Below are 24004 nucleotides of genomic sequence, written 5' to 3'. Positions count from 1 at the left end.
CACATTCACCCAGCAAAAGCCTCCCAGGGGGTTCTGCAAAAGTCCAGGCTATCACCAATTAAAGACACCAAAGAGGAGACACATACGTATTCAGGTCCCTCACCAGGAACGCAGCAGTCAGCTCGTTGTCACGTTTTAATCTATAAGTGAGAAGAAGTTATGGGTCTTAAAAGGAGATAAAACATTCAGATGTCAAGAAAGACAGAAAAGAACAGTTGGAATTCTAAAACAGCTGAAACTATGAAATGCTTCAATCTCAAGCTGTTTTAAGACGGCTTGAAGCACACTGAATCCCTTCGACAGCACTGCCCAAGACTCTCCCAGGATGGAGATGTCCCGCCAATCCGCCCTGTCTGCTGACAGCTACGTGGGACGGGCAGTGTGTCTGAGGACCCACCTGTCGGTCCAGGTAGAGAGTGTGCTCTGCCCCTTCAGGACACACTTGGAACGGAACATCAGACCCGATGCCAGGTATGCACGGTCCAGCACTTCCTGGCCGTACAGGAGCGTCTTCCAGAAGTGCGTGTTAACAGCTGCACTTGAGCCAGGAGTGCTCCCAGCTAAGCAGGGTCCCTGCCTCCGCGACGCTGCCCCAGCCCGCCAGTGCCTGCACCAGAGCTCGCGCCCAAGACGCGTGCAGCCTTCAGCGCCCAGCAGGGGAGACAACCAGGTGAGGCGCAATGACCAGCAAGTGCGCACCGCTCCCGGTCAACCCACTGAAAGGTCAGGAAGGCACAGTGCCCACAACTCTCCTCTAACTGAAAATACAGGTATCAAGCCCATTTGGTGGTGCACGCTCGTAATCCCAGTACTTGGGAGGCTGGGACAGGAGGATCTCAGGATCACAGCCTCAGCAACTCAGGAAGACCCTTAGCTACTTAGGGAGACCCTGTGTCAAAATGAAATGACAAAACAGGGCTGACGGGTGGGTGTAGCTCAGAGATAGGATGTTCCTGGGTTTAATCCCAGTGCCACCAAAAATAAATGAATAACAAACAGATATTAAAAGCACCAAACTCAGTTATAAAGTAACTCGACTACGCAGGGAAGGCACAGCTCTGGGCTCAGGAAGCCCAAAACCTGGTCCTGAGCTTCCTTCTCACCTATGAAATGGGCAGGCTGACCACTGCAGCATCGCCCTCAGACGTGGCCTGGTCTCCTCACAGCACCAGGGCTCTGACCATAGCATCAGGAGGAGACGCCACCTGGACATCAGAGCCGCCCGGCCAGCACACGATGCTGTTAAGTGCTTAGAAGGTCACTTCTCATCTTATTTTTGTTGTGCTGGGTCTTGAACCCAGGTCCTCACACGCTCAGCAAGTGCTCAGCAAGCGCTCTACTACTGAGCCACAGTACCAGCCTTTGCTTTTTCTTGCCTTAATACAGAAACTAAGAAAGGGCAGAGGCCATCTCCACTTTAAAACCATCTGAGTAAAGTCTGGACCTCCGACAAAGTCCAGCCTGAGTCTGTCCCAGACAGCGCATTTGGTCTTCTCGAGACTGTGCTGGAAGGCTCCAGATGTTGAAATGGCCTGGGCACGGGGAAGCGCAGCCCTGCGGGCACTGCTGAATGCCAGAGACTGGTTCAGAAGAATCACGAGTGTCCGCCCTTCCCAGATCCGGCTGCCGTGTAGGGCAGGGACCAGGCCAGCCAGGTGGCCGTGCTGACCTCCAAGGTGAGCACTCCCGGCAGCGAGGCTGCGAGGCTTCTCCCTGGGGACCCCTGAACAGGAGGAACTAAAGTGGAGCCGGACCTGAGGAGGGCGGTCCTGCCCACGGACGCGGCCATCCGCCTGCACACACGTGTGGCGTCACAGTACACGTGTGTGACACTGCACAGCCTCCAGCCACCAGGGACCTCTACACACCCTCCTGGACTCCACAGGGTGGGCCCAGGAAGGACACGAGGCTGGACTCCGGTCCCCGAGAGACTGCAGGAGGGGGGCGTGGCTACAGAAGGACAGGCAGCACCTGGAGGGCACCCCTTGCAGCTCCAGGCATCCTCCTGCCCTTCCGCTAGGACCAAACAAAGGTCCTCTGTAAAAAACACAGAACCATCAAAACACGCACCTTTTACTATGGTGTTGATATGGCAAAGTGCATGATTCTAAAAAAATAGTAAGTAAATAAAATGTGTGATGACTGGTCCAATTTCACCTTCGCAAATAACATACCTCCCAATCCCGCTCTCCAGCTCTTCAGCATTTCATCCCCCAGAAACCAATTTAATGCACCCAGATAAAATGATTTCTTAATCTACCCACCTCTGGCACGTGACTTATGAAGCTAAAATTGAATCAGGTCTTTCAAGGAGGAAGCAGGCAAAATTAGTCATCAAGTAAAGTTCGTCACAAAACCTTATGCATAAAAATAGCACTTTTACTTATTCAAGACTAGTGAGTACCGCTGCCAAGGGGGTTTCCTAAGTGTTTTCTCAAACTGATACAACACTAACAGTTTATAGGATCTTATGTCACTTTGGGTGTGGGTGGGAATGTTGTTCCTAGGCCCCAGGGTCTCTGGGAACACCCCCAGACCCCTCATGTAACTTCTTAAGGAAAACTTTGAAACACTAATGCTAACCAATACCCTCTCTCTGAAAACAAAATCACTTTGAGATTGTTATCTCTAACAAAAATGTAACGATTAACTATAGGAATAGATATACAGTTTCCTATGCACGCCCATTAAGTAAGCTAAAGTTGGGCATTGTTTGGCCTCGGTCAAACCGAGTGGTTGTTTACAGTTGTTTAAAAAATAAATAACATTTGTTCAAGGTTCTCTGCCAGACTCAGCTACTTAGTGAGGTCCTTTGTAACTCAGTGAGACCGTGTTTCAAAATAAAGAACCAAAAAAAAAATCAGGCTGGGGATGTGGCTTGGAGGTAGAATGCCCCTGGGTTCCATCCCCAGGACCATAATAATAATAGTAATAAAAAATAATAATAACAATAATAATAATGATAATAATTTTATCCTGAAACGAGTAACTTTTTTTTCTTCAATAGCATACTAACATGCACTTAGGTGAGATTACACAGGAAAGACTCTTGTTTAAAATTGGTATGCCGATTGCAAACGTGATTTTCCTCACCTTCTTTTCAGCCTGCATGCCTGAAATTCAATGCAAGTTCTTAAAGAAGGAGCACCCCCCCACACTGTGTGCGTCACCCGGTCAGTGTAGTTTTCACATCTGTAGTGACTGTTCTAAAAGTGATCAACGTCTGAGCCTCAAACCAGACTCAAATCTACGCAACTCTCCACATCCACAGCTCCTGTAGCTGCAGACCCGCCAGCCACAGACCCCAAGGTGGAAGGCTGCGCGTGCACTGACTTACACCACCCTTTCTCTGCTCATCATTCCCTTAGTGAGATAGGAAGTGTTCGTATACCATTTACATTGTGTCCGGTGTTTTAAGGAACCTCTAGAGATGATTTATAATACAGGAGAGGATACCGTGGGTTATAGACAGATTCGTCACCATTTTATATGACACAGGCATTCGCAGATTTCCATATAGCAAAGGGCTGCGGGCCAACCCCCCACACACCCAGGGATCACTGCACAACACTGTCCATCTTAATTTTCCTTTTAAATTTTCTTAGGTTTTATTCACCCAAAAATGGCTTCCTACTTTACTAGCACTAAGCTATTTAAGGGACTTTTCTTCCCGCCAAATTAGCTTACTTACGAATAATTTATGTGAAGGATAAAATAAGCCACTAACTTCTAAATGTTGGTGTTAAATGAGGGTCTTAAAGTCCTTAAAGTGACATCGTCAGAGAAGGATGCCATAAGCAGGCATCTGACGTTCATCTTCACAGCTAATGTTTTATATTAAACATGGTGAATCTGGCTTTTAATCTTTCTAAAGCAAGCGATAATGCATAGATGTGTACCTGTGCATGCACACACACACTCTTAAATCCAATGGCTCACCAGGAAGGATTCAGTCAGTGACCCACTATGAGAAAGTAACAGATAAGAGCTGGCCAAGTAAAACTCTCCAGAACTGGACGGATGAAGGGCTTCGAGGGCATCAATGCCAACCTGCGAGCTTCACCTGCCACCTCCGGCCAGGGGTGGCGTGGCACGTCTGGCCCTAGCCTTGGCACCAGCCACCTTCACTAGGCGCCAACCTCCTGCCACCACGAGCACCTTACACAGAAGAGCGTCTCTGCGTTGGTGGTTGTAGGGAGGGGCGGCGAGGCAGAGCTGCCTCCGCACAGCACAGCACAACCCATGGTGCTGCTGCCCTGCTTGGTCCAACAGGGCGCGGGCTTCCACACAGAGAGCTGGGTTCTCAGCACAACGGTCCCCGGAGGGAAGAGCCTGTGTAGTCCCGTGAGCGAGTGTCCCTCCACCTGCCCCACCCGGTGAGCACGCTTCCGCAGATGCTTGGTGGAAACTGGACTTCTCCATTTCTACAGAGTGGGAACACCGGCTGCCCATGCAGCAGAAATAAACCCTCTCCCGAGGACCATCTGGGGGCGCCTGCTCCAGGCTGAGTCTCCATGGCTCGGCCACCATGCGCTGGGAGAGAAGTTCTGAGTCCTTCACCCAGCGATTCTTTGGAAGGTAGCAGCAGTAAATAGTCACTCACATTTGAACTGCCAATTAGCTTGGCTTGCAAATGAGCCCAGTATACTGCTAGTGACCATTTTCAGGAGCTAGAAATTAAATCCATTAATTTATCCTGAGAGTAAACTGTTTCTGCCCATACATCCTTTTATACTAGATGGAGAATTATTCTGAGTAAAAGACTTGAGTCTTAGCACTCTGAACTAACTGAATCCTAAGGGAAGGAAGACAGAGAGACACATTCTAACTCAATCACAAAAACCAGGCCCACTAAGACATTTTCAAGAAAATAGTTTCATAGCTGGAAATCACACTCAATCTAAGGCGGCCAGTCTCCTAAGAAGGCCGCCATTTTATCACGCCCAGCCTCTGCCTCTTTTAGGGAAAGCTGGTGAAGTCCCTCCAGTCATGACAACCGCAACGTGGTCCTGGGCCATGCTCCGCAGAACGAGGGCGACCTGCCTTAGGACGCTGGAAGCCAAGGCTCCCGCCAACCACCCCAGAGGTAAATCATCTAAATGTGCCCTCTGGGGCTTTGGGAGATTTAGTCAAACATTTAACCCTGTCTCATGAATAAAGTCTAATCCAAGGCCAACATGAGATCAGGAAACTGCAATTCTGATTTTTCTGTGGGAAAAGAAACAGAAACCAAGAGTGCCTAGAATACTTCCCCCTGAGCCCGCATCCGGCACTCCTCAGAGGAGCCGTGGATGCCGGGCCATCACCCGCACACTCCACCGGAAACGCAGTGGACACTACCGCTTAGAGTCTCCCGTGACGTGAGGCGTTGAGCCTCTGCTGGAAAGGGGGAGGAGCAGGAGGAGCGGGACGGGGAGGAGGGGGAGGGGGGGAGGAGGACTTGCAAATATGCATCCTGAAATCCTACCTCCTTCTTCAGCTGGTCTAGAGAAAGAGCGTGTCCCCCTCCAAGTCTCCACTCTCCCTTTTCTAAATTAAATGGGTTAGGGGAGCTTTCATCTCAAATTATGGCTGCTGTTAATAAGCAAACAAAGGAGGAAGAAAACTGAATGCAGAAATATTTAGCTGTCCTCATGCTTGGCAAACAGAACTCTCACGTCCTCCATAAATATCTTGGAGAATACCGGGCCGGGACCATGGGGATATTGACAGATAAACAGATTTCCACAAAGCCGCTCAGCTTGCAGCGTTTGATGGTGGCTGTAAAGTTCTAAAATGAAACTTGGCAAACCGTCTTAGCATGATGCCTTTGAACTCAGAGAGCCCGACTGCACAGCTCCTGAACGGCCGGTCCCTCTGCTGCCTTCAAAGAGCAGGCAGCCCTGCCCGGGCCAGGCCCAGCGCTCCGCCCAGCTCCCTCAACGTTTTATTGGCCCAGGAAACCGTGGAAGCCAAAGTCCTGAAGGCAATGCCAGCAACCTCGAGAAACCTTTAATATCTGCAGAATCTCCAGCTTTCTCCCCAGCCTGCACGGCTCTTTGTCCTTATCAAGGGCATTCCTCTGCCTGAGCTGTGACAGCTCCCTCCTACACACTGTGTGCACAACTGAACAGGGGCACTACCCGAGAATACACTTTTTACTTAAAACACATCATATGAAGTCCATAAAAGCCTATTTCAGAATTTACTGCAGACAGTTCTTGGTCACTTAAAGCCAAAAAGTAAAAACTAGAGAATTATTTTTCTCCTTTTGTGATTAACTTTTTTATTGGCAGTACTAGGACTTGGGTGACCAGGGGCAGTCTACCTCTGAGGTACACCCCCAGCCCTATTTTTAATTCTTTATTTTGAAACAGGGTCTCACTGAGTTGCAGAAGGCCTCACTAAGTAGCTGAGGCTGTCCGCAAACCTGCAATCCTCTTGTCTCAGCCTCCCAAGTACTGGGATTACAAGCGTGTACCACCATGGCAGGTGGTATATAATAGTTATATTAGCCTGGTAGCTTTCAGTTGGATAAAATACAGCACCAGAGATTTTCATATTATATAGTGTGTGCGTGTGTTTTTTTCTTATGTGTATATGTTTTATTTATATATAAATATACATAGCCGGGTGTGGTGGCACACGATTGTAATCCCTGCACTTGGGAGGTGGAGACAGGAGGATCACACAGGTTCGAAGCCAGCCTCACTGGCTTAAGAGACCTTGTTTCTAAATAAAAATATAAAAATTAGGTGTCCGGGTGTGTAGCCCGGAGGTAGAAGGGTTTCCAGGAACCCTAGTACCACCAAATAAATAAATAAATAAATAAATAAATAAATAAATAAATAAATAAATAGTTTTCTTTATATATGTGTGCATTTATACATAGCACACATACACATATATACATATTTACATATGCATAAATGAACATGTATATTTATTTATACTTGTGTATGTGATATATATAGGGGGGGGAGAGGGAGAAAGAGAACGCAAAAATACACATATGAGTTCTCTTTATGGAATTATGGTTGTTGCTGAATTTCTGCATAAAAGTTTCAGAAAGCCCTGAGCTAATAAACCAAAACATCAGGCCGGGCGTGGTGGTGCACACTTGTAATCCCTGCGCTTGGAAGGCAGAGACAGGAGAATCGTGCAAGTTCGAAGACAGCCTCGCTGGCTTGAGACCCTGTTTCCAAATAAAAATATAAAAATAGGTCTGGGAGTGTAGCCCGGAGGTAGAAGGACTTCCAGGAACCCCAGTACCACCAAAAAAAGAAAGAAAAAGAAAGAAAGAAAGAAAGAAAGAAAGAAAGAAAGAAAGAAAGAAAGAAAGAAAGAATAAACCTAAATATGAACTCAACAACTGAAGGAAAATAGTATTTAAATCTTCAAAAGGCAAGGGTATTCACCTATTAAATTCCACAATTTTGCTAGTAACCAAGTTGTAAAAGTTTCTCAGACTAAAGGTCAAATGTAACTGTGAATTTTTCATTAGATTATAAGCAATGTTTTAAAAAATTATAAATATTTCAGTAAAATACATATACAAATATTTTTTAAATTTCCCTTTTCTCAGCCAGGCATAGTGACACACACTTGTAATCCCAGTACTTGGGAGGCTGAGACAGGAGAAGCTCAGGTTTGTGGCCAGCCTCAGCTACTTAGTGAGGCCCTCCGCAACTTAGTGAGACCTGGCTCCAAAATAAAGAATACAAAATGGGACTGGGGTGGAGCTCAGAGGTAGAATGCCCCTGGGTTCCATCGGGAGCCCGTGTCTGCCCGAAGCGAGAGTCTGAACAAGTAACATCCACTGTCACCAGGAACAACCACAGCCGCTCCGACGCCGGAGAGCTAAGGCTAAATGCCAGAACTGAGTTGCATCTCCAGGTTGTGAGCCCCGGTGGTTCTTCCAGAATTATCCATGAGCTCCTGATACACTAAGTGTAAGAAATGGGTGAGAACTCTCCTTTTCTGAATGTGTGTGTATGTGGGGGTGCGTGCACACACTTGTGTATCTACACAAGTAAAAATGCTTTACACAGAAACACTGTAAAACATGTAAGCAAAGCGAAGTGGGGGCAGGAACAGGAGGTCAAAACCCCGGCAGGCACCACCGAGGGGCCGTGGACAGCTTGTTCTTGTCCACATCTTCCACAACAATTAAGCCGTACATAATATAACAATATATAAATGAAATGCACTCATTCTGGGCTATTTGTCAAAATATACATTATAAAAATATTCATCATTCACACAGGTTGTTTTTTATTTTTTAGTTCAAGAAACACTTAGGGAAGGACGTCAGAGATGCCAACAGCTGTTTCTGGTCCCGCCGATAGCTGAGATGAGATTGGTTTTCCTCTGAGCCTCTTTTTCTCCCTGCACGATCCGACAGACTCCAGTAGAGCTAATAGTACATGGGCTTCAAGTCCTGACCAGGTCAACTGCACACAGCAGGCAACCTCCGCCCAAGGATCCTCCCTGGCCGGCCTCACCTACTCACCCCCTCAAGTTTGGCGGCAAAAGGCACCAAGACCCCAGTTCCACAGTAAACCCCAAGAGAGCCTAGCCTGAGCCTGAGCCTCAGGCTGCGGGCAGCCAACAAGATCAGATGCTTCCTACCTGCATTAAAATAACATCAACTGTCCAAAAGTCCACCCCAAGAGACACTCAAGGTAAGACACAGGACACCCCGTTAGCTGAAATTCAGATACTCAGGCAAATAATGTACAACTTTTAGCATAAATTTACCCCAAACATTGCATGGAATATGTGCATACCTTCTTTTTTTTTAACAAAATATTCATTGTTTATCTGACATCCAAATTTAACCAGATACACTATATTTTTCTTTACTAAATCTGTCAAACTTCACTTCCAAAATAAACAAAACAAAGCACTCCTGAGACGGACGCCTAGCCCCCTCTACACACACACAACACGTGTAAAAGCAGATATAAACACACACACAGTATATGTAAAGAAAAAAACTAGCTTGCATCTCTATGCACACGACTGATTTGATGCAAAGAACAGACTCATTCACAGCAGATGCAGAGGACCCCAGGGGGAGACGGCACCGTTACCCTCAAAAAGGACCCGAACCAAGCCCGGCGTGGTGGTCCACGCTTGTAATCCCAGCATTCGGGAGGCTGAGACAGGAGGATCGCAGTTCCTGGCCAGCCCCAGCTACTTAGCGAGGCCCTTAGCAACTCAGTGAGACCCTGTTTCCAAATAAAGAATAGAAAATAGGGCTGGGGGTGTAGCTCGGAGGTAGAGTGCCCCTGGGTCCCATCCTCAGTCCCAGGGTCTTGCTAAGTTGCTGAGGTTGGTCGCAAACCTCTGTCTCAGCCTCCCAAGCACTAGGCTTATGGGCGCACACCACCCACCACACCCTGCTAAAATCCTATTACACTTTTAAGCAGTTCAGGAGGCAGCAGAGATGCCCCTACCTACCAACCTGATGTTTCCCAAGGAAAAATGAAGCTGAGGAAGAGGACAAACAGAAGAAGGGTCTCACTGTCAACATGCACACCTCAGGCCCACTCTGCCATCTCCACAGCCCCAGGACGGGCCTCGGCGACACCTCAAGCCCACTCTGCCCTCCTTCCGCATCTTGGAAAAGCAACGCCCAGCACTTTCCCCAAAGTGAAAAATCTCCACCCACTCCACTCTCTTCAGATCCTAGTCCAATACCAAAATACTCAATAAAAATTATATGCTGTGACTCCTGAAGGAAATCAGTTTCTTGAGAACCAGTAACACTATAGATGACTTTTAAATCAAAGGAAACAGGGTTACGAGAAGCCACACTGGAAACCTCACCATCGTTTCAGTATCAGTGATGCTCTCCGACCATCCAGCTCAGTTAATGACGTTCTCTATCACGTGTATATTACAGTCAGCTGACGGACTATCATAGGTACAAAAAACCTGATGTCACTCAACAGGCTGCAGGGATCAGCTTCCTTCATGTACAGACATTGTCAGTGGTACCCTTGGGTCACCGTGTCTCACGGCACATCTCAGTAACTGATGGTCACAGTAACGTGTAAGACCAGCCATCACATCAAATTTGGGATACAGTTTGTTCACAGCACTGAAAGTTATTATTTTGGGGTAAAGAGAAAGAACAGGAGTGGCACTGGGATTTGGCACACGCTCCAGGAACATATCTGGCAGCTGACTAATGTCTTAGTCATCTGTGGAAATTCTCCTTTCAAGTGAGCGGTAGCCTCTGCAAATAAGGCAGGAGAGGAAGCCTCTTTAGACGGGCATTCACCGCACATGACATCGACTCCAGAAAGGAGGGCCTTGTGTTCCCACCTCTAATCCAGAGATAAATAGCCCTGGCCCTTTTTAATTCAAGTAAAACACTGATCTAAAACTGCAATCACTTTAATATGCAAAGGCTTAAACAAAGTGTGAATGCAAATACTGGCCCCCCTCAGGAGCCGCAAAGTCCTCAAAGAACAGTCTCAGACCAGATCAGCGCACAGGAAATTACCTGAAACACAGTGTCTCCTCTGAGAACCTCTGGGGTCCTGGGCGACCCATGGACACCTACTGTGAGCTGAGCCGGTGCTGCCATCACCAGTCTCTGGTGCTGTCATCGGACATGACGTCCAGATTCCTGACAGCCAATAAAAAGAGTGCTGAGCGTTTGAACAACGCCAGTGCAGAATCACCCTTACTGGACAGGACATCTCTCTGTGAGGCACGCGGTAAACTTTGAGGACAAACCTAATCCATTAAATTCGCGACTAGGTCGCCGATCGATGCCCGTGGATGCGTGTCTCGCCCCGGCTCGTCTTTAAGGAGATCACAGGTTGAGGGGGACAAGCGCCGTGCCGGGGCACCCGACAGATGCGGGGAGACCCTGCAATGCAGAGCGCTCCTGGACACGCCGGAGCAGAGGTCATCCTGCCTGAGAGTAGGAGGGGCCACAACACAGAAGACTGAGCCCCCTTTCTCCAGGTGTGGGGTTGAGGTGGCGCTTAGACCACAGAGAGCGGGTAAGTGGCCTGTCTGGGAGGACACTCATTGGCTTCCACAGGAAGGATCACGGGTACACAGGTGAAGACATGCACCCCAGAGTGGCAGGAAGACCAGGAAGGGGCGCATCTCAGGCAGAGAGAACGATCAATACTGCCCGGGCGATGGCGCACGGCTCCAGACAGCCCTGCCATCGCGGGACAGGTGCACACCTGTCCACCAGATGTGCTCCAGAGCACACAACTGCCTCCCCCACACCCAGCAGAAAACCTCTCCAAGTGCACGCAGTGTCCCCAGCCACACCTGGCCCGGCGAGCAGCCCCCTGCTCCTCCCGCACCTGTCCTTCAGCACGAGGCTCAGCAGGCATCCCCGAGCGGGCATCCCAGTGTGACCCTCTTCAGCAGGTGCAATCCTGCTTGCTTCAAGGAATGCGCCACCCTCAAAGGGACGGAGAGAAGACGGGATCCAGCCACTGTGCTGGCTATGGAAGGACCACTCCGTCCCCAGTTGGAGGAATGAGGCACATGTTCAAGTCTGACTCAGGGAGGAGCAAAACCACGGCCTAGTAACGACAGCGCAAAGGTCTGGAGCCGATCACAGTATCCACAGCGCACACACTGCAGACTAGCAAACACCACGTCCGCAGGGTAAGAGCAGCTAAACCACATGGCTGGGGCTTCCTTCCATCTGTCTGACAAACCTGCCCCGGGACCCCTTCCTAGGACCTGGGCACCAGCAGGCGCCAGCTCCGGAGCTGATCCACACCGACGCCACGGAGGCTCCCAAGGTGCACAGAGGCGTGGGCACCGCAGAGGAGTCAAGGCAGGGACATCTACTTCCACAGGAGCCACAGCCTCCATCCCACAGCAGAGGAGACAGACCCAGGGCTGAAGAGCTGAGGAGGAAGGCAGGCATGGCGACTCAGCAACAAAGAAGAAAGGAAACTCCGGGCCGGCATCCGGGTCCCCAGGCGGGCACACTGTCCCTCAGCGGCACCCATCCGTGCGATGGTCTCTCTGTGCCTAAGTTTCCCCACTGATGAAATGGAAAGGCAGACTAGGCACCTTGCAGTTCCCTTCCATTCTAAAATCCTATGGTTCAATCTTGTGCCGAAGAGACAGGGATGAGATAAGTCACGTGTCTGCGTGTTCCCAGCAAACCCAACGTCAAGGTGGTGTTCACAACACTGGGCTTGTGTGTTTGCGTGCCTTTCCTCGGGCTAAAGAACTTGCAGAGCATCATCTCTGGGTACAGCAGCTCTAGGTTTATTTTGGAAGGCTAGGGATGAGGTCTTCTGTTGGAGCCAGAATCAACAAGCACGCCACGTACGGGTTGTCAATGTTTAATGACTGCGCACACGAGACACGCTCCTCGTTACCATTCCGACAGTCCACGAGGACGCTGCAGCCGCTCTGGACGACACCCATGCCGCCCCGTGTGTGGAGTGAGGAAGGTGAGCTCCAGCTAAAGTGCTCACTAACTCACCAGGTGCTAAGTGTGACTACCACGTACACCCAAATATTCTCCTCAAAGAACAAACACGGCTGCTCTTTTACGCTGTAATAATTGTGTATGGGCGCTTTCATCTCCTACTTCATTCCCTGAACGAAGTCCTTGGTGCCAGGCCCTCAGAGCACCTTCCCCCGCGTCCTCGGTCTTCCTGTCCATCTCATGGACCCCTCAGTAGCCTGGCATCTGCGGTGCCAGCTCCACCAGTCGCCCATTGCTTCCGGGTCACCGAGTCCCGCCCTAGTTTTGCCCTCTGCTCATTTCACTTTGGAGAAAACAGCCCAGAGTGACTGTGTCTTCATCCCGTCCTGGCACCGTCCACGAGCCCATGACACCTACTCAGTCAGCCAGGTGTGCCAGCACGGAGGAGGAGCTGGGCAGAGCGAGGTTCTTCCCTTTGGAGGCTGCAGGGTGCCAGGCTTTCCCTTCACCAACTCTGCTGGCGGGTACTTAGCAGGTGCCTCATCCCACCTGCACCCCCAGGACCGCTGCTACCTGCTGCTCAGGTCCAGCGAGGACCGTGCCTTGCAGAGCTGTGCCCGGGCACTTCGCCCCTCTCCAGTTAAACCACCGCTCCTTCTCTCCCGTCATGCTGCCAAGAGCCCCGGCCGGTCGGGCTGATCGCTTTCTGATTTCCGGAATCCACAGCCCCTCTCTCTGCATGGGTCCAGCCTCTCGAGGGCCACGGATGCGGCATCATGTTGAGACAGACGCTGCTCTGATGGCCGACTTGGCTTCACAGAGAGCCTGGCCCAGCCCCACACACCCGATACTCCCCTTGTGGAACCAACAGCCTTGCCCAAGCCCCGTCTTGGGCCAACTTCTCCAAGTGGCCAGCGGGAGAGAGCACGGTTTCGGCTGAGCACTGAAGGAAGCCCTAAGCTGAGTAAATACCAACTGCCCTCCGCGGCAGCAGGCCGGGCCGTGGGCAAACACGCTCCCGGCCACCCCGGCAACACACTCTTACTCTTGTGTCTGGGATTCGCCTCAATCCTGTGTCAATGGGCGAGCCTATGAAATGGTTTTCCCCTAAGCCGTTCTAATTGCTCTCTGAGCCCCAGTAAAAGGGAAGGAAAGGGCTGTTTGACCTTGCTCTGGGGGCACTGGCAACCTGGCCTGTGTTCCCAGGCAGGCACCATGCCGGACTCAAAGCACAGCACGTGCCGCACCCTGGCTCCAAATCTGGAGGGAGGGAGAGAGCGTGTGGCGGTCTGGTGCGCACCAGCGCCGGTCTGCGGGAAGATGGAGATTTCTGGATGAGGGCAGCTCACTGCTTGTTCTAATCACCTTCCTTCCCCTTGACCATATCTTCTCTTTCTGAACACTCCTTAATTCTTCCGATCGCACTCCAACCGAGAGCACTAGATCCGGAGCACTCTGTCTATTCGGCTGCGCCACCTCCCTACACACCTGCAGCTTCCTCTGCCTCTGTCTAAAAATTCCAGGCTCCCAGGAAGTCCTAGTGCGCATCCTGGGTACCGAGGGTGGGCGTGCACAGAACGCGGGTGCAGTGACAGAGGCTAGAGTAACAAGAAATGAACCAAAGCAGGGCAGGCGGCTTGAACCTGCAGTGACACATGGGCAGCAGTATCGGGCCTGGTCGTTTTGCATGCGAGGCGTGTTCTAAATCTGTGCCTGCCCAGCTCCCAGCCGCCCGGCCGCTGCTGGCTGCAGGTGAGGATGGCCCCCACACAGCTCCTGCATGAAGGGGCCTCAGAGACGTCTGCGGCTCTGTGCGTGTCTGTGACTCCTGCCGACTACAAGCTCTCTGGGCAGGTTCCCTTTCGGCCAGCATACCTGGAATGTGTGCGTTTGCTTGTGAAGCACCTGTCCATGTTTTCCTAAATGATAGATTGTGAGTCTCCTGATTCCACTCTGTACGTGAAAATATTACTCTTCAAAACTTCAGTTATGTCAGGTAATCCCAGCATTTGGGAGGCTGAGGATTATGGTTCACAGCCGGACTCAGCTACCTAGTGAGGCCCTTTGCAACTCAGTGAGACCCTGTTTTAAAATAAAGAATAAAAATAGAACTAAGGATATAGCTAGGAGGTAGAACTTCCCTGGGTTCCATCCCCAGTACTGCAACAACAACAACAACAAAAAAAAAAAACACTTCAATTATGTAGCTGCATGTGGCGGTGCAAACTTGCAATCCCAGTACGTGTGAGGCTGAGTAGAAGGATCAGAGGTTTGAGGCAATCTCAGCTACTAGGCCCTACGAAACTTAGTGAGACCCTGTTTCAAAATAAAGAATAAAAATATGACTGGGAGTGTAGCTCGGAGATAGCATGCCCCTGGGTTCCATACCAATTATCAAAAAAAAAAAAAAAGCCCTTCAGCCATATATCCTTCAAAATCTCCTAATCTCTCCTACTCCCTAAGTAAAAATATAACTGTATTATGATATCCAAAAACGTACTTTATCTTTCTCAATCCAGCTTGGTAACCTACTTTCAATTGCTGACTTTTATTTCCAATTGTGCCCTTAAGAAGTCAGTAATGACGGCCTCATGGACAGACCGATGTGGCAATAAAAGTAGCTTGACCGTCAGACTTTCCAAAGGTCCAGGCCAAGAAACAGTATCACATTGATTCCTGGGTGTCACTTTTTACATTAAGCGACGGCACTGTGGGATTTACTGGAATGGGTACACAGGTCTGAAATCTAGCTCCTGCTCTGTCCCCAAGTGGACCACCGGCTCTCACGAGGACCACGGTCACCACCCACCCCTTGATTTCTACAAACCTGCCTGCCATGCTACCAGTCACCCGTCAACACTCCATGAGAACCTACAATAACTTAAATGTTTAAAGAGCCAGCGATTTTTTTAGTAACGGGACAGGCAAGCATTTTCCAAATCTCTGTGTAAGTTTTAAGGAAAAAGAAGGTGCACTGTTGATTGGAATACACCATTACTGTTACCTGTTTCTTTTCAGAAGTGGCTATTTCAAAGGCCTTATCCAAAATCTAAAAACCAGGGTGCTCTGAGAGCAAGTAAATGGATGTGACATGGTGTCTTTCCTTAAGGACACCCCCGACGCGGGAATCAGATACTCCGCTAGACCCCTCGCAGGGTCTGCTGCAGGGCAGAGGGCGTAGGTGGGAAGACGCCAGCCTTGGGGCCATGGCTCTGCCACACCAGTGCTAACTTCTCTCTTAGTAAGCTGCAGTAGTCTATTTCTTCTATGGTCAACATTTTGTTAAACTCAAGTGCTATATAGATATAGATATAGATATATTATGCTATAGTATTATGTGAGGTGTCATGTGTGTGTAAATTCTCAAAACATGAATTACCTAAAGAGAAAATGTATCCAATGCCTGTAAGATGTACAAACAGTCTCCAGAATTTAAGCCAAGAAGGAAAAAATAATAAATGGTGAGAACCGCCCCTGCTCCCCACTTCAAAAGCGTGACTGGACTAGCTTGGGTGACTCGTGTGATGGCCTCAGTGCAGGGGGAAAGGCCCAACAGCATTCTAAATTACAAAAATATTTCTCTTCAAACCAGGAAAAAAGAAAGACACTGGGCTAGCCTAGGACTTTACCCAGTGTGCACTCCAAGAACTTAACCAGTAAAAAATGTTATAATAAAAAAGCCAAGAATTGAACTTCAAAAAGCCAACCAGGGGCCAGGGGTAGCACTGGGCCAGAAGGGATTCACAGCAGCCAGGAGCACTGGCAGAAGGACCTTGTGCTTCAGACAGCACTGCCTCCCCGGCTTGGACACCGGGCTGGGGACCAGCCCCTGAGCAGCTGGGTGAGACGCGGGCGGAGCCAGGGCTGATGCGGGTTCCTGGGCCGCACTTGCAAGTGCGCAGGCGCAGGCGGTTCTCAGCGGCTCCCAGCAAAGACGTGTTGTCTCTGCATTTGCGTGTGGCAGACCCTCGCGCAGCTCGCCACACAGACGGCATGACTCAACTCTGTTCTAACACCCAACAAGGAAAAGCAGGACGAACTTCTGGTTTGTCGGAAAGAAACACACAGGAGTCCTCTCCCACTGCCTCACGATACAAATAGTCCTGCCCATGAACTCTCATTTCTATCATTCTGGAACTTTCAGGTAAAACACTAACAGGTTTGCAAGGAGAGAACAACACCCGTGGCTTCGTGGAGAGAGTTAGGGTCCCTTAACTAAAACATCCCCATTCGCTTACAACCACCCAAAGCAAAAGATATCAAAGGAAGTATCCAAATGCATAAAGTGTGTGGAAGGTAAAGAAATTATGAAAACAAAGTTGGCCAAGCATCTCTCAATATTTACACGGCTTCCGTTTGGACAGTGATTCATCCCAGTTAATTGTCTGTTAAGACACAGGGTTACGTGAGTCCGAGGGGACTCATTACAACCGCACACTGACTTCAATTCTTCTTCCACTCATCTGTCTAGGGTTAAGAAAGAAAAAAAAATGTGTGTGTGTGTGTGCACGCACACGCATGTGTAGTTATCCAAATATATGTGCATGTCCGTGCCTGTGGTGTGCACAGCGTGGGCATGTTCATGTATGTCCATGTGTCCTTGTGTGTGCACGTGTGTGTGCATGTATACTTAAGCAATGTGAGTGTGTTCACGTCTGTGGTATGTGTAGTGTGGGGGTGTTTGCACACGTGTGTGGCATGTGTGCACAAACATACATGCCTGTGTCCATGTGTACTCGTGTATGTGTGTGCATACCTTGTACAAATGTATGTCATGTCTGCGGTTGATGTAGTGTGGGAAGTCTGTGCATGTGTGTGGCAGGTATGTGCACAAGTGTACATGTCTGCGTGTATTCGCGTGTGCTTGTGTGTGTGTGCGGGTGTATGTTATACAGTGGAGAGCTGGGTCTAGAGCAGAACAGGCAGAAAGGTGCCTCTCTCTCAGAGGGGATCAAGACCACACTCCCTGTTCAAAATCGCACGCTCTGGGACACCAACTGGATAAGTCGAAGATGCCGCTCTGTGGAAGGCAGAAGGAAGGGCGAGTGGGCCCAGCAGGTGCCTGTGTCTGTCCCCGCTAGCTGGCGCTCAGGGGACACACTGGTGCGGGACACCTGCTGGGTGGCCACCTCCGCCCAGGGACCTGGACACATGATCCACAGGGTCCAGGCTAGGTGACCTGGCATGGAGCTGCCGGGTGGGACCACGGCACAGGTGCCCTGCAGAGGGCCTCCTTGGACACAGCTCAGCAGGCGCAGAGCCACCGGGCACACGGGTACAGGCCACAGGGTCAGCTGGGGAAGGGCTACCTGGCCCACGGGTATGCTGGCTCACCTGCTGCAGGATCGGGCACAGCCTCTTCGCTGCTGTCCTCAGTGGGCTCGTCGGCCAGGCCGGAGCCCGGGGAGTCAGCGGTGGCGCAGGCAGAGCCAGGGCTGCTGGGCTGGGAGGCTGAGTCGCCCTCGCTGAGGGAGCCACAGCGGGCCCGCGCTGGCCGGTCCCCATCAGCCTCCCTGTCCCGGCGTGCCCGGCGGTGCACCCGGGAGTGCAGCACCATCTGGTGGTACGTGCGAAAGATCTTGCCACACTCGAAGCACTCAGAGGACTTGCCCTGGCCGGCGGCGGCGGCAGCCCGGCGGCTGGGGCGCGAGGCAGGCCGGGGATCGAGGTGGCCGGGCAGCATGGGATCCCCAGGCACGCTGGCCCTCTTCCTGGGGGGTCCCTGCGTGGCCGGAGCGTCCTGCTCACGCTTGCGCTTCTCCTGGCTGACCAGGATGAACTCGCGCCTGTCCTTGTCGAAGGCCACGTCCCCGCCTAGAGCCTCGTCCCAGGCCCCGTATTTGAGGTACTCGGCCGGCTCGGCCACCTTGCCTCTGGTGGCCAGCTGCCAGGCCTGATAGCTGTTGACAGGGTCCAGCTCAGCCACTCGCCTCCCGGCTTGCCCACCGGGGGACACGTCGCCAGTCACGGCCGGTCTCAGGTTGAGGCACTGTAGGAAGAACTGCTTGGTGTCCAGGGGTCCCTGGGCGGCGCCCTCCTCGGCCGGGGCTCGTGTCCGGCTGGCTCCGACCTTGCGGTGTATGGTGTTGTGGGCGTTCAAGCTGTCCAGGTTTGTAAACAGGTTTCCACACTTGGTGCAGACTTCGTAGAGGGACAGGCCGGCGACAATGACCTCCTCCTGGGCCACGTTGTTGATGGTGGCGACGGGGTCCAGCTCGCTCTTGGGCCGGTTCTTGCTCCCGGTCTTGGGGCCGTGCGCCTTCATGTGGTTCTTGAGGAACCACGGCTCTTTGAACCTCCGGCCGCAGATGTGGCAGCCGTGGTCGAAGGAACCGCGATGCTTCTTCATGTGGGCCTTCAGGAACCAGGTCTGGCTGAAGGCCTGGCCGCACACCTCGCATGGGAACTCCCCGGGGCTCAGCTCGGGCTTGCCGTTCTCCACGCAGGCCTCGCCGCCGTTGGGCACCTGCGCCGTGATGTGGTCCCGCTCCACGTGGCTCAGCAGCGACTCCTCCCGCAGGGTCACGAAGCTGCACAGCCGGCACTTCAAGGGCTTGTGGGCCTGGTGGATGTGCAGCTCCAGGTCCTTCTTGCGCTCAAACTGGCTCTTGCAGAAGGAGCACTGGGCCATGGGCTCGGCCTCCTCCGGGGCGCCGGCCGCCCCCTCCACCTCCTTCCGGCCGCTCCGCAGCAAGACCTTGCTACTGTCCAGCGGGGCCGCGCCGTTCAGGATGCGGTTGCAGGCCGACGTGCTCTTGGTGGGGCTGGCACAGCCGCCCAGGCCCTCAGACACGCGCAGCTCGCCCAGCTGCGTCGCGCCCGCCTCGGGCTCGTGGCCCTGAATCAGGGTGCCCGTGCGGTGGCCGCGGATGTGAATCTTCAGGTTACCCTTCTGGGAAGCCCTGTGGTCGCAGTAGGGGCACTTGTATGGCTTCTCGCCCGTGTGCTTCCGCATGTGCTGGGACAGGGAGCTCTGGAAGGGGAAGCTCTTGCCACAGATGCAGCAGCTGTGGAAGGCGGCCTTGTCCCCATCCACCCCGTGGCTCCGGCCGGCCCTGGGCGGGCTGGGGCCCCTCCTCAGCTCCACCTCGGCCTCTCTGCTGCGATCCATCGGGAAGACGAGGGGCGTGGCGGCAGGGCTCTCGGGTGCGCGGGCCTGAAGGGGCAGCGTCTTAGCGCTCCATCTTCAGAGGGGCGTCTGCTGCCCGGCCGCGGGAGGCAAGCCCACAAGGAGGAAGGGCATATCCCAGGTGGAGCCCGTGGCAGGCAGCACTGAGCACCTGCAACAGAGACAGAAACCTCATGAGCACAGCTCCCGTGTTAATGACACTCCGGCTCCATCCCGCTGGCTCCACCCCCAGCCAGTGCTCTGTGAATGTAAGGGCAGGGACACTGGAAAGTGCCCAAGACATGGGCGTGGAGCTCTCTGCCTCTTTAAACAAAATCAGCAACCACAGTGTGGCAACGCAGCAAGGCCCCGTCACCAAAGTACTATAATCAAAAGGGCTGGGGATGTAGCTCAGAGGCAGAGTGCTTACCTAGAAGAAGTGAGACCCTGGGTTCAAGCCCCACTACCAGGAAAAAAGGTCAATAATTAAGCAATCGCTGGCAATTAATTGTATTACATAGTTTAAATAAGGAGTTATAATATTTTTTCTGCAATACTGGGGGTGGAAGCTAGGGGCATTCTACCTCTGAGCTACACCCCAGCCCTATTTTCCCTTTACTTTAAAACAGGGTCTCAGTGAGTTGCAGAGGGCCTCACTAAGTAGCTGAGGCTGTCTGCAAACCGTGATCCTCCTGTCTCAGCCTCCCAAATACTGGGATTACAAGCGTGTGCCACCACAACTGGCTGAAATTATACTTTTTTGCTCCCAAAGATATTAAATCGTAAAGGAACAATGACAGGAGGAGAGTCTGTGGACTGTCACAGGCTAGCTGCAGTCGGGGCCAGGGAAACGAGGGGCAGAGACCCGGGCTGGCGGACAGGCAGGAGAGCTGGGCAGAGGCCGCTGACAGCTGCAGACAGCTGCGGACAGACACAGGACTGCATCTGCTATGGCGGAAGGAGCTCTTTGCTGGGGCAAAGGTGGCTGAGTGAGGAGGGCCGCATGTGCAGAAATGGCCTGAGCCCTGGAGCTGCATTACTGCTCTGGACCCCAGCGGACACCACGCTGCCTCGGCCACTCGGCCACGTGGAGGGCCTGAGCCCAGCCACAACGCCAGGCCGCCACGCACCTCTGGCCTGGCTTACAATGGCCTCCCCTCCTGGACCCCCGTGCACATGCCCCAGATGGGCCCTAGCCACAGGATCCTCCTGATTCCTGAGGTCATGCAGCCCCTACCTGCCTCCCCGCAGCCCAGCCAGGAGGATGAGCTGCCCCCATGGCAGGTGTCTGGGCCCACACCACCGCACAGTGCAGCCACCGCCACCCCACACCTGCCGCCCACAGGGAGCAAGGCGGATGCCTCCTGAGCCCTCTCTCCAGCCTGCCCCAAGGTCAGCTTGAATGGCGGCCGGCAGGCCACGTCCAGTGCGGAGCGGCACCGGGAACTGAGAACCCGCCTGCACCACTAGAGACCGTGAAGGACTGTTCACACCAGGTGTGAGCCCGAGAGTGTTCACACCTATCTGCCATCCGAGGATGGCACGGGACCTTATCCACAGCCCCTCAGTGGAAGACGCCCTGCTGGCTCTACTGGGCACCACAGCCACACTCTCAAGACAGATGCCAGACAGACCACTGCCAACTGACCTACAGCAGCAGGCCCTGAGGAGCGACTCGGGCACAGACAGGGCATGCCAGCCTCTTCCACGGACAGACGAGGAGAGGTCTCATGGGAATTACAGACCTCAAATGTCTCGCGGAGCCAGGCATGGGAGCACACACTTGTAATCCTAGCACTTGAATTGGAGGAGCGCGGTTCGTGGCCGGCCTCAGCTACTTGGTGAGGCCCTTTACAACTCAGTGAGACCCTGTTTTAAAATAATGAATAAAAAATAGAGCTGGGGGTATAGCTCGGAGGCAGAATGCAATTCTTTTTTTTTAACCACAAAAGAATAAAAATTTAAAAAAAAAAATGTCTCTCGGAAGCTCCAACAAGTGTCCAAGCCAAGGCACCAAAAGAAACACTCAAGGTAGCCCAAAGGGAGGCAGCATCTCTGGCCACACTGCATATGTGCCCGGCAGAGCCAAGCCACGGGGCACGGGGCCAATCACTGGCCCTGCAGAGAGGGAGCGTGAGAACTTCTCCCAAAACCGGATATGGAAATGAAGGAGCCAAGACCATGTCTTAATGACAATTCGCTTTAAGCTAATCGAGGTTATTTGGTACGTTTTTGGTCTTGGCCCAGGTTTTGAATGGCTGTGTAACTGTTCATAGCTTCATGGGGCTAGTGATACGCACAAGCCTGGCCTTTCTGCAGAACTTACCTCACTGCCTGTGAAACGCAGAATCGGATATGACCTGGAAACACACTATTCACATGCACCTTGCTGACCAATCTGGTATAAAAGTCTGACAAGCTTAAAGAGCCACGTAGAAAGGTTTATGGAGAGGAAGCAAAGAAGGACCCTGAGGCTGGCTGGCTTTCGAGCGTCTCCACGGGGGCCGCAGCACCAGGAAGGCTGGTCCGTAAAGGACCCTGGATGCCAGGCCTCGTCTGGCCTTGAATAGCCACAAGCCAGCAACAGAGACGCTTCAGAGAGGCAGCCACAGAGCGTGGCGGCAGAATGGCTCCGCAGAGACTTGCAGGAGCCACCGTGCGGTGTATTTGCTGGGTCTCCTCTCACCTAGCACAGCGGCTGGGGCTGGGGGCCAGCCCCCTCGCCCTCTACCATTCAAGCTTCCTTGGGCTGTTTTACACCCCTGGCCCATCCCCTCTTCTGTCAGGGGCTGAGTCAGGAAACAGGAAAGATGCCCCGTCACAAAGGCCCGGCGCACCTGCTAGCAAAGCCCACCTCTGCCCCGCTCTGGCGGAGCCCCTCTGCCCACTGGATCAGCCGAGGGCTCCTGCATCACCGTGCTCTCCTGGCCCCTCAGGCCAGCAGGCGCTACTGCACTTTGGGAAACTGAGGCTGGCCTGTCCCATGCAGAAGTTGGGCCTTCCAGGGCCAGGCCTGAGGACACACACACCAAGGGCCTTCCAGGAAGGCCTCACTCACTGAGACGTCCCTGCCGCCTTCCTCAGGACAGCCTTGCTGAGCCAGCCCAAGCCGGATGCCTGCTCGCCCCGCCCAGGGGCTGGGAGACAGCTCCTTTCCCGCGGGCTCCTCCACACCAGCTTAAAGCTGTGTCCCAAAGCCTGCAGCGCCCTGCGGGCACTGGAAATGCCTGGCAGGTCTGGGGCTGCCCACGGTGAGACAGTCCTCCTTCCTGTCTGTCTCGCGCTCCTCTGCCCACCCTCATCTGCAGGAAATCCCTGCGGGAAACATGCGGATGTGCTTATAAAGGACTGCAGACACCTGGACAGGGAAAGGCGTGCACAGTGAGATGGAAGGAACGCACTGGCCGCTGGCCGTAACAATATGTTAAAAGCCCAGGGCCCCGCCCGCGTCCTAAGGAACCAGAACACCAACCACGCGGCCAGGCGGAGGCCTGGAGGCCTGTCAGCGCGCCCTCCCCACACCCGCCAGGGACCAGGAAACGCCTCAATAATCCCCCACCAGCCTCCCCCTCGGACTGCTCTAGCCAGAGCAACAGAGCTCCTCCGAAACCATTTTTCATGGCTACAGGCAACCATCTGCTACTTGAGACAAGAGCAGAGCTCCCAAGAATGAGGCAAGCCCCCCTCGGCAGGCTCTGCTCCAGACACCAGGGCGGCCACCCCACGGGCCCTGCAGGTCCCTGGGGGCAGTGGCCGGCCACACACACAGCAAAGCGTGCAGGCTGAGGTCCAGCCAGGCCCTCGACTCCACACTGCCCAGTTTTATTTTCTCAAACAACCCTGCGAGGCGCAGGTTGGCTCGCCAACATCTCCTGAATGCAGCAGCCTGTGCGACACCAGCGTGCTGAAACAGCGCGTGCTCACCGGTGATCCAGAGACTGGACACAAGAGTGTGGCTGGGCGAGGCGCCCTGCGGAGGCTGCCGCTCCTGTGCGCCCACATGCACGGAGCACAGGCCCAGGCCGGGCCAGCCCCACGGAGGGCCACCCCCTCAGTACTGTAAGAAGCACTGCAAACTCGTTCCAAGGCTGAAACTGGGAATTTGCCAGATAAGACAGCAATTTAATTGTTGCGGCATAAAAATGACTTGCCAATTAGGGTTTTAAAATAGATTTCTAATGGACCTCTCGCTCTGAAGCTTCTCTAGAGATGGAATGAAGGGCGTGGAACTACTTTTTAAGAAGAGCTGGTAGAGTGTTCTAAGCAATATATTTCCTTTTGTAAAAGATGGGTGCTACAGTCACATTTATAAAAAGTAGGGAAAAGTGAAATGTTTATTAAGGAAAATGGATCTTCATTACATAAAATGCATGGTAATGGAGAGGAGGAGGAGGAGAAGAGAGAGGACAAAATAAAGGGCAAACTCCACTCTGGAGAGCGATCACAATGCTGGGCGCGGTGGGCATACCTCTAATCCCAGT

The 24004-nt window shown here is 52.6% G+C and overlaps 1 protein-coding gene across 1 annotated transcript in view; it reads right to left on the bottom strand.

The window, feature by feature from the left end:
* The window catches only part of ZNF516 (zinc finger protein 516), a gene marked incomplete at both ends in the record, with an annotated part of 52200 nt that extends 32674 nt beyond the window's left edge, over positions 1–19526 (bottom strand). The window contains one exon of the mRNA XM_080714428.1: positions 17750–19526. Coding sequence (XP_080570554.1) covers positions 17750–19526 — 1777 coding nt within the window. The remainder of the gene's footprint in view (positions 1–17749) is intronic.
* Between the last annotated feature and the right edge of the window lie 4478 nt (positions 19527–24004).

Source organism: Muscardinus avellanarius (genome assembly GCF_963383645.1).
Source record: "Muscardinus avellanarius genome assembly, chromosome: 17".
NCBI lineage: Eukaryota > Metazoa > Chordata > Mammalia > Rodentia > Gliridae > Muscardinus > Muscardinus avellanarius.
The sequence above is the reverse complement of the archived record's forward strand: the minus strand, read 5'-3'. Positions and strand labels throughout refer to the sequence as shown.